Source organism: Bos indicus, chromosome 3, assembly GCF_029378745.1.
Source record: "Bos indicus isolate NIAB-ARS_2022 breed Sahiwal x Tharparkar chromosome 3, NIAB-ARS_B.indTharparkar_mat_pri_1.0, whole genome shotgun sequence".
NCBI classification, from domain to species: domain Eukaryota; kingdom Metazoa; phylum Chordata; class Mammalia; order Artiodactyla; family Bovidae; genus Bos; species Bos indicus.
This window is the reverse complement of record NC_091762.1, coordinates 117,738,522-117,748,949: the sequence shown is the minus strand read 5'-3', so window position 1 is coordinate 117,748,949 and position 10,428 is coordinate 117,738,522. Positions and strand designations below refer to the sequence as shown.

The window sequence follows — 10,428 nt, the reverse complement described above, 5'->3', positions numbered from 1 at the left end:
CTTCGTCAGCTCCGTTAGAAGGACTGGCCTCCCTGCTGCAAGTACCTCGGGAATGCTTCCAGCATACCCCTTCCCAGCGCGGACAGCCAGGCTCCCTCTTTGCGGAGGCAGTGTGCCATCACAGGAGGAGAGAGCCTCGGCGTCTCAGACATGGGAAACCGCGCAAGTTGCTCAGCCAAACGTTTTCTTACAGCCGACAAGGCACCAGTCTGTGAGCACGTGTCCCTAATTCCCAGAGTGCCGCTTCCTGGAGTGGGGAGAGGCTTGGCGTGGGGCTTCCCTGGCCAAACCCACGCTCCCCCTCCAACCCCTGGAGAACGCCCCTTGTCCTCAGGAGCCTGGCCTAAAGGACTCCGATTCTGTATTTTTAAGGTCGGCCCTTTGCTTCTGTAACTTTGTATAACCACATAAAAAAATACTCAAACAGGCAGTTTTTATACATAAATATATTCCACCTGACAACGTTATACAATAAATACTTCAATTAATTGCTGCATAACACACTTATATTGAGAAAAAGGACCGTGCGTCTCCCCAGGGTGAAAGCTCTTCTAAAGTATCTGTGCCTGCTGGGTACAGAGAAGTGCAGGAGAGGGCGTGGCCGTGCCACCCTTATCTAGGAGCGGGGGTGGGCAGGCAGGACGCCAGCCGGCTGGCGCTTCCTGGTAGGGTGGGGGCGAGTCCTACTGAGAACTGTGCCCAGCCCCCCAAAGGGCACCCAGCGGTCGGTCTGTGCACATGGTGCCTGGGGCTCCCGTTAGTCAGACTGTGGGGTGGAAGCTGAGGGCTCCTGGGGACCAGTCACCTGCTCACCCCAGGCCAGCTAGAAAGTCAAGGAGCAGGGTGACTGCAGTCGTCGCCCCTGCCTCTCCCAGGCCTGGAGGCACCCTTGCCAGACCATCTTGGCCCCCAGGAGCTCCTGTGGTACCGGTGTTCCTATGGCCTGTTTTCTTTCCATGCAGGAATGGGGGTGGGGTAACTTCTTCAGCAGGCCAAAGGGGCCCTGCATCAAGAAATGGCAGGAACTCTCAGACACCATCTGTCCACGGGAATAGCCGCCATCCCCCCACCCCGAATCCCATCACCACTGCAGCAGGCACTTGTTCCCCAGCCTGCCCACAACGCCCATCTGAACTTGGGGCCACAGTGCCACCCGAGTGGGGAAGACACTCTGAAGAGCCCAGAGCTGGATGGACCCAGCGGGGCTGGACCGTGGTGACTGGGCACCCAGAGCTGTCAGCCTGCGGGGCCACAGCTTCACCCATCCAGATGAGGGCACAGGGCCTGGCCGCCCCTAATCTGCAGGGACATTCCAGCTCTCTCATCTGGCAGGTGGGCCCGAGCAGCGTGCCAGGGCCTCAAGGGGACAGGCAAGACTACCTCGTCTGGGAGGGGGTTTGCAACGGAGGGGATGGTGGGAAGGCCAGGTGAGCTCATGAGTGTGGACTCGCACACACACGTGAGAACAGCTCTGGACTCACTGTCTCCGGCAGCCCCTATCCCATGTCCCTGGTGCCCAAGGCTGCTGTGCCCAGAGGCCACAAGGACAGGCTCGGGCCCTGTGGTCCCTGCAGGCCAAGCAGTGCCCTGAGGTCCATGGCAGCCAAAGGCGCAGCTGGGAGAGGGGCAGGTGGGCACCAGGCAGGCTGGGCGGCCTCTCCCCTCGGCATGCCCAGTGGGCAGCCCACGAGAGCCCTAGGGAAGATGGGAAAGGTGCGGCCGGACCTCAGCCACGGAGCAAGCTGCCCAGGAGGAGTCCACGTCTACAGCAGAGGGGGAGGGAGGGGCACGGACAAAAACGCCCGCACCTGGGCATGCTGAAACCCCTCCCTGGAAAAGACGGCGTCCCGGGATCACCCGGAGTTCCGGGACCGCCAGTGTGCGTGTGGCCTCCGCTGGCTGCCTGTCGTGGCGTCTCTGGCTTCAGCTGCGGTGGCCAGGGTGGGCAGTCTGGCGGGCTCCCTCCTGCCCACGGCCTCTGCCACTCCGACAGTGCCCCCGGGGTTGTTCACACTCAGGCATGGCGCTCACACACCGAGGAGGACGGCGCTGAAGTGGGAGCCGCTGCGCACCGTGAGGGCGGAGCCACTGGCATTGTCCAAGAAGACGGAGGTGTACTGCCCGGCCTGCAGGGAGGCTCCGCGGTCAGCCCGGACGCTGCGGCCCGCAGGCACGCCGACTGCTCGCCCTGCCCCGCCAGCCCAGACACCTCACCATCAAACCCAGCACCTCCGACCCCTGTTCTCATGCCTTCTCCCCAGCTCCATCAGCCTCTTGGCTGGCGGGCTCCCTTAGCTCGTGCATGTGGGGGCGAGCCTCCAGTCGGGGCCAGAGTCAAGCTTTCTTTGCAAAACTCAGGCGAGAGGGCGCCCCTTCCACCACGGGCCTGGCCACTGAGCCCTCTGGTAGAGCCATCATGAGGCCAGTAGTAGGGCCTGGCTACTCCAGATGTGGTCCAGACACCCCAGGGTCACGTCACCAGATGTGAAGCGGGAGCTCCCAGAAACGCAGAAGCTGGGCACTCCATCTCAGGACCCCAGGCCCACCATGCCGCCTGAGGTCATCATGCAGGGACCAGACCTTTCAGCAAACAGCCACAGCGCCTGCAGCCACAGCCTGGCCCCCAGTTCTGGCGTTGCTGGCTGAGCCTGGGCGAGCTACTTAACCCTTCCGTGCCACAGTTCCCTGACCCGCTTCACATCACGGTGGGTTAATAAGTAATTTATGTGAAGCGCTCAGAACAGGCCTGGCCTACTTAGGACCGTTTGCATGTAAGCTGTTATTCAACACATCTGCAACTAGACTTTTGTTTCCAGGAAATCCTTTTCATCCATTTCTCGACCACCTGCCCTAAATCCTCACAGTCTAGAAAGAGACTGCTGCTCGGGGTTTTGTGCGGAAATAACCTCGTCTGCTTCCCGCGGTCTCAGTGGGCCAGCGGGCCGTGATGTCCTCCCTGGGACAGCTGACCTCTGTCACTGTCCTCCACCGCTCCCCTGCCCAATTGAGTTCTCTCTGAAGGGCCGGTTCAGGCCAGCCCTCAACATGGGAGGCCTGGGAGGTCAGAAAACAGACAGAGGAGCAGAGCAGAGGACAGGTGTCGGGGGCAGGCCAGATGCGGGGAAGGGAGACCCAGTAACAGCTTGCTTCTGCCAGGACCAGTGAGAGTGCTCCATGCTGCCCTGACCCTCATCAGGGCTTGGAGGCGGGGGGCACTGCACCCACAGCTCCCGAGCCCACCAGCACGTCTCCCTGCCAGCGGTGGTCCCCCACGGTGGATCCTGCCCCACATACCTGCAGATAGAGAACGCCGTTGACCGAGATGGTAAAGAGCTCGCTGCTGCCCTCCAGCCCCACGACGGCCTCCAGGGAGCTGTGGCCAAAGGAGACAGAGGGGGCGCCTGAGACCCCGGCCCCAGACCCCGCACACCACCTGCAATGTGTCCCCCATCACCCAGCACCCGGCCAGGCACCACGGAAACGGCAGCCTTGGCCAGGCTTCTGGGGGGGCGTTGGGGATCTGGGCTGGGTCCCCAACAGGAGTGAGTACAGGACTGAAGCGCACAGGACGGAGTGTGTGCCGCCAGGGCCGCAAGTCCAGGCTCCGACGGGGCAGCTGGAGGTGCGAGGCGGGCCGCTGGGAGTCTGGGTTCAGGCCAAGCCCTGCGCAGCTTCCCAAACTGGAGTGAGATGTGAACTTCACTCCTGCACGCCTTCTGCCACTACTGTGGCACACCTGCTCTCCGCCCGGGCTGTCTGGGCGCAGGGGTACAGAAAGGGCAGCCCAGCCCTTCTGAACCGACATCAACCGGAGGATGGATGGGTCGGCAGAGTGATGGGGAGGGGCCCTGCGCACAGACCGGGCAGGGGAGGCCTCTGAGGACTCGACGCTGGCATCTCGATCGCGGGATGGGCTGCTGCTGCTGAGCTCCTTCAGTTGTGTCCGACTCTGTGCGACCCCATAGACGGCAGCCCACCAGGCTCCCCCGTCCCTGGGATTCTCCAGGCAAGAACACTGGAGTGGGTTGCCATTTCCTTCTCCAATGCATGAAAGTGAAAAGTGAAAGTGAAGTCGCTCAGTCCTGTCCGACCCTCAGCGACCCCATGGACTGCAGCCCACCAGGCTCCTCCGTCCATGGGATTTTCCAGGCAAGAGTACTGGAGTGGGGTGCCATTGCCTTCTCCTCAAGGGATGGTATAGTCAGCCCCTTTTGGGTTCAGGTGGGATGGAGGAGGTGGGGAGACCGGGGTGGCGGGTGCGGGCTGCGGAGGGTCGGTTTGAGGCAGCGGGCGGGCGCCAGGAGGCTGGAGGAACCTTGCCAGCAGGCGGGGGAAAGCCCCGAGGGAAGAGGCAGGCGCCCACTCACGCATGGTGCTGGCACCGGGACTCCAGGCAGATGAGCAGACGCAGGCGGTCCCGGGGGCGCAGAGGCCCCCGCCTCGGCGCCTCGGCCAGCGCTGCAGGGGAGGCGCGGGGGCAGTGATCACCGGGTGGCGGGGCGCGAGGGCGGCGGGGCGACCCCCACCCCTCCCCAAGCCCGGGTCCGGGCCTCACCCACGTGCAGCGTGGCGGCGAGCGCGTAGAAGCCAGCGACGGGCGCCGTGTACTGGCCGCTGGTCAGGTTCAGGCCTGGGCCGCGGCGGAAGGCGCCCTCGGCGTCGGGCTGCAGGCGCACAGACGGTCACCCCGGGCCCGCCGCGCCGCGCCCGCCCGGCCCCGGCCCGGCCCGGCCCGGCCCGGACTCACCACGTAGTAGAGGCCGAGCTCGTGCAGCGCGCGCCGCTCCACCGACGCGTCCCGGCGCAGGCGGCAGTGGAAGGCGGCCTCGACGCGCTGCGCCCGCGGGCCGGGGGCCAGGGGCGCGGCCAGCAGCGCCAGCACGCCCGCGCCCCCCGCCGCCGCCTCCTCGTCGTCCTCCGGGCGCGCGGCCGGCACCGCGGCGGGAACGCGCGGGCCGGGCTCGGGCTCCGCGCACTCCCGCGTGCGCACCGCGCCTGGCACAGAGCGGGCGGTGGTCGCGCCGGGACCCCTACCCCCTCGCGGCCCGCCCCGCCGTGTCCCTCCCGAACACCTGCCCCAAAACTGGGCGCCGCTGAGATCGCGGGCACCGTTACCGGTGACCCCCGGAACCGCGAGCCGGGCGCCGCGCTCGGGATTCCACGGGAGACCTGCTCTGGGCTGCATGGTCTTAGGAACCGGCTTCCCGATCCCGCGGCTGCTCGCGTTTCCTTTCACGCTTTGGCTACCGGGAAGCTCAGGGCTGGTGCACCCAGGACCCCGTTCTCCTGCTTCACCTGTTTATCCTACCGCTTCTCATCCCAGGGCTGCTGCTGCTTTTTCTCTGTTTACATTATTATTGAATCAGGAAATACAGTAGGATAAGCCAGACCCGTCATTTGGGGAAAGAAGCTGAGTGTAAAGAAATTATTGCAGAGAACGTGGAGGTTCTTCAGCCGCTGAAGCTGGTCTAGTTAAATGAAGGGTAGTTGTTAGTCACTCAAGTCGTCTCCGACTCTTGGCGACCCCGTGGACTGTAGCCCACCAGGCTCCTCTGTCCATGGGATTCTCCAGGCGAGAACACTGGAGTGGGTTGCCAAGCCCTCCTCCAGGGGATCTTCATGACCCAGGAATCGAACCTGGGTCTCCTGCATCGCAGACAGATTCTTTACCATCTGAGCCACCAAGGAAGCCCCAGTACATTAAATAGAAGTTCGAAAAGACTCAAGAGCTCTTCACAGTGAAATGAACTCTAGTCGGTACTCAGAGCCCACGCCTGGCAGCTGGCCGCAGTGCAGGGATACCGCCCTGGGTGCTAGAGCCCCCTCAGCTCTGCTCTCACCCTCTGCGGCCTCCGGCCCCAGCCTGCTCCTCTCTGTGCTCCCGGGACTGTCCTCCCTGCCCCATGAGGGCAGCTTCCTCGGGCCTGCCCGTTGGGCTCTGCAGCCAGCAGCAGAGATATGTCAGGGGAAGAGGCGGGGTACAGGTGAGGGGAAGAAAGAGGCCTGAGATCTCCCTGGTGTCCCTGCAGGGCTCACTGTGCAAGCTTAAGGAGCTCTGACTTCTCCCTAACAGTCCCCACTTGGGGAACGCGGGCTTGGATCTCTCAGCTTTTGCAAGCCTAGAGGCCTCCCAGGTGGGGCATGGAGGCTGGTCCCCAGGCACCTACTGAACACAGAGGCCAAGTCCATCCTCCTCTGTGAAGCTGCCTCCTCACCCACTCCTCCCCGACCTCCACCTGGCCCCGACCCACACACAGCCCTGACCCGGGCCAGCACCAGAGCCATGGCCTCCCGGATACAGGTCGACAAGACCAAGGTCCAGCCGATCTTGGCTCCCCTGCCCCCGTTCTCCCCAGTGGGGTGTGTATCCCCACCCCGCCCTCCCCAGTGGGGTGTATACCCCCACCACGTTCTCCCCAGTGGGGTGTGTATCTCCGCCCTGCCCTCCCCCGTGGGGTGTGTATTCCCACCCCTCCCCAGTGGGGTGTGTATCTGTGTGGTACCCACCCCCTACCTTTCAGCAGCAGCTGGAACTCCTTCAGTAGGACCTCAGGTGGGGTGATGGGGCCTGGGGGACCCTGGGGGCCAGGAGGCCCCGGGGGTCCTGGTAGACCAAGCTGAAAGAGAAGGCTGACAGTGAGGACTTCTGAACAGGCAGGACGGGGCGGGGGGGTGGGCACCGTGGGCACCCCCTCGATGAGCTCTTGCCAGAAAGGCTGGTAACAGGGGAGCGGGGAGACTCCTGCTTTGACCCCTGAGGGAGGTCAGCCTCCAGTTCCCCTGAAGAGGCAGTGAAAGCTGCAGGCATAGGGCTGGGGTTGGCGGGCCGCTGGGGGCCAGGCTGGGAAGAAGGAGGCCACAGCCCAGCCCTGGGGCTGAGGGAGGCAGAGGAGGGCAGGGGGCACTCCAGGCCGCCTGTGAGTCTCAGGTATGTCACCACCCCAGTCGGCAAGTCCCCCTGTGCCTGGCCACCCCGAGGGGGGCGGTCCTCAAGGAGCCCTCACTGGACTGGGCTGGGACTCTGCTGGGAGGAGCCTGGGGAGCCCCCAGCTCAGCTTGGGGGTGACGGGTCAGGTCCCGGTGGCAGCCCAGCCAGTGGGCTGCCCCAGGCTCAGAGCCCAGCACACCATCGCTGGGGCGGCCCTGGGGAGCAGGGAGGCCAGGGCTCAGCAGGGCGGCACAGCGCTGCCTGGCGTGCCCCACCACAGGGGAATCGGCCCTCACTGGGGCCCAGGTCAGGGTCAGCCGTCAGAAGCAGGGCCCAGGCCCCGCCCAGGCTGAAGGACGGTGGGCACCAGTGGCTGCCCAGGCCCCCGCTGGCCCCTGGACTGTGTCACTCCGGCGCACCCGCAGGCCCCTCCTGCTCAGTCCCTGACTGCCCTGCAGCCCAGCCCAGGCCTCCCAGGATACAGAGAGGGAAGAGAAAGCAGCGAGCCTGGCATTCTAGGGGTGCAGGTAAATGGCCGGAACAGGCACCCCGACCTCAGGGTCATACAGGCCCCGACTTGACACTTCTGTGCTCTCCGGCCGGAGGCAGAGGGTCTGTGCTCGTTGGGAGTGCTCAGGGTGGGGCCGGGGAAAGGCTCGTGGGCGGAGGCGCGCACACGCGTGCACACACCGCCTGGGCCCCAGTGCTCACCTTCGGCTTCTTGGCCTTGCCCCTGCCGCCCCTCTTGCTGTTGATGCCCTTGTCACTCTGCCTGACGAAGAGCATCCAGGCGTCCCGGGGGTCGCTGAGGCCGTGCGCCCGCTCCACAGGGGGCTCCTGGAACACAGCCGCCAGTGGGTTGTTTTGCCTCCCAGACAGGGCTGCCGGCCAAGCAGACCGAATGCTTGGCAAGAGGTCGCTGCACAGGGCTGGCCTCCAGCCCCCTGGGCCCCCGTCACTGTCAACAGTGCTGGCCCCCAAGCCAGCACAGCCCCAGCCCCTGGCCCTTCCTCCCGGCCGCGGAGGGCAATCCCTGGGGAACAGCCTCTCCTCAGCCTGGATCCTGCAGGGGAAGACCCTGGGCATGGGCGGAGGAAGGCGGGGTGCCGAGCTTCAGGGCAAGAGGAAGCTGGCACTGCCGGGCCCCTCCCGCCTCCCTCCAGGGGAGCTGCAGTGCGTGCGCCTCCCTGAGGATCGGACCACCGGCCTCCCTGGGGGCTCAGGCAGGGCCGCCAACGGCCAGCAGGCACCCCAACCAACCCCTGGGGAGTTCTCGGGAGGCCAATTTCCACCCTCAGTGCTGCGAGGCCTCCCTTCCCGGGCTGCTGCGGGCACCGCGGGTGGGGTGTCCCGCACTGAGATATGGTGATGCAACCCCTCCCTGTCCTTAGGGCTTGAGTCACATGCCCCGAGCTGGGACAGTGACAGGCCCAGAAACGCCCCCCGCCCCCAGCAGGCTGCGTGCTGACCAGTCCTGACGTGGTGGAGCTCCAGGAGGCAACTTCCAGGGAGAGGCCTCCGGCCCTGTGGGCGGCAGGCCCCGGACAGTCTGGGCTCCGGGCAAGGCTGCCAGCTGGAAAGGAAACTGGCTCAAGAGGGCTTGGATGAGGTCATGGGCACTGACTCGGGCAGCTGATGGAAGGACCCTGGGATCTTGGAGCCGGCCAGGCTCACGGGTCTCGCGGCCACTCTGCAGGGACCCAGGGCCTTCTTTCAGGAGCCGGTGTGGTGTGATGGGGATGGGGCTTCTGTGACGGAGGGACGTGGGTCGGAGGGAGAGGCCTCAGAGTGCCCAGGGCATCCCCACACCTCCCTGGGTGCTGGACCCTGCAAGGCCTCCCCCAGTGGTTCCTCTCCACGAGTACTGGTGACCCCAGTTCACTGTCCCACGCCGCCTTCGTGGGAACACCCGGCAGGAGGACTCTGTCCAGGGTGGACTGTGTGCTGGGCCAGCCCTCCCACTGGCCCAGGAGTCTGTGGAGGGACTCAGACCCCAGTTTGGCTTGAAACAGAAACAGGTGGAACCACATTGATCTGGGGGCCTGGGAGATGGGCTGCGGCAGTGTGGGTGGGCGTCGGGCCACTGCCCTGGCTGATGGAGGTCTCCAGCCTCCAGCAGCTCTCAAAAAGAGCCCTGCCTCCAAGGCCAGAACCCATCCCTGGAAGCGCCTGAAGCCCCTCTGTTTCCTGACCATCACAGCCCAGCCTCTGGAAACCCTGCCCCCTGGCGTCCCCCCGGGGGCTGAGGTAATAGGCTTTGCCTTCAGCCCACGGGAAATGGCAGGGGGCGACGGGAACAAGGGCTCTGGGGAGGCCCCTCCTGGGGAGTGATCGGGGCTGGCTGCCACTGTGACTTGTCTTCAGTGGGGGCATCCCCAAGCGGGGCGTCGTGGTTCCCAAAGTGATGCTGAGAGCAGAGGTGCAGGCCTGAGCCTCCAGGCACCGCCCACAGGCATCTTCAGAGAAAAGAAACTCCAAGCACCCTCCCCAGAGCCCTCCCCTCCCTGCCTGGAGGCCCCACCCACACTGAGGGCAGCTCTGAAGGCCCCAACCCCCTGGTAACCCCCAACTGGACCACCCGCTTCTGCAGCCAGAAAGGAAGGAGCAGGGCAGAGCTAAGTGTCGGCCAGAAATCACACATCGGAGCCTGGCACCCCATCCAGACACTTTCTCCCTCCCCTCCCCAGTTGGCAGAAAGGCAGTTGTTTATTTCCAGAGAACAGGCACCAAGAAGATAGGGGGCAGGGGTGGGGTGGGTAGGTGTGGGGGTCAGGGACTTGCTCAAACTTTTACAGATACCCTCTTCCCAACTTCAGGAGGATGGAGTTATTTACACTTTACGAGTTTCCCAACCTGGAAGTCTCCAGAAAACAGGCATCTCCCCCCAATCCAGTAGAACTTTGCTTTTCATGACAACCCCAAAAGCCAAGGTCAGGGCTGGCCCTTAAGGCGCCGGGCTGTACAGGGGGCCAGCGCCCAGACCTCCGGCGCCAAGCCCTCAAGCTAAGCGCTTTCCCGTCCCCTGTAGAGAGGGGGACACCCGGGTCAGCCCCGGTCCCCGCGGGCTCGCGACGCCCCACTCCCCGCCGCCGCGGAAGCGAGCGCGCTGCGCCCGAGAGGCGCCCGGGGACCCAGGGGCGCGCGCTGCTGGCGGGGCGGCTGAGGCCCGAGGTCTCCAGGGCCCGGGCGGGCCGGGCGGTCTCTTACCGGCGGGCGGGCGGCCGGTCCCGCGGGCAGTTCGTTCCCGGGCGGCGTCTCCTCGCGGGCGCGGCTCTCCGAGGGCGCACCGGGCTCCGGGGAGCCCAGGCCCACGGCGGCGGCCAGCAGGCTGGCGTAGGCGAGCAACAGGGCCCGCGCCGGGCAGCGGGAGGGGGCCATGCGGGCGGCGGGTGCCTCTGGCCTGCGATCGCAGCTTCTGGACTCCTCGGCCCCGGGCTCCGCGCCTTATAACGCGCTTGAATCCCCCGCCTAGCCCGGGGCGCGCCTCCCCGCCGGGCGCC

At 65.5% G+C, this 10,428-nt stretch overlaps 1 protein-coding gene across 2 annotated transcripts; it reads right to left on the bottom strand.

Moving 5' to 3' along the window:
- Positions 1-132: 132 nt before the first annotated feature.
- Positions 133-10,373, bottom strand: ERFE (erythroferrone). Of its 2 annotated transcripts, XM_070786993.1 has the most exons (8): positions 10,136-10,373; positions 7,640-7,765; positions 6,515-6,617; positions 4,748-4,995; positions 4,556-4,664; positions 4,368-4,458; positions 3,295-3,373; positions 133-2,126 (listed from the first exon to the last, which is right to left on the bottom strand). In XM_070786993.1, exons 1-8 carry the CDS (start codon positions 10,304-10,306, stop codon positions 2,028-2,030), a joined length of 1,026 nt encoding a protein of 341 aa, XP_070643094.1. In that variant the 5' UTR covers positions 10,307-10,373; the 3' UTR covers positions 133-2,027. The 2 variants fall into 2 exon arrangements, with proteins under 2 accessions (XP_070643094.1, XP_070643093.1); XM_070786992.1 differs by lacking the exon at positions 10,136-10,373 and having other exon boundaries at positions 7,640-9,414.
- Positions 10,374-10,428: the final 55 nt, after the last annotated feature.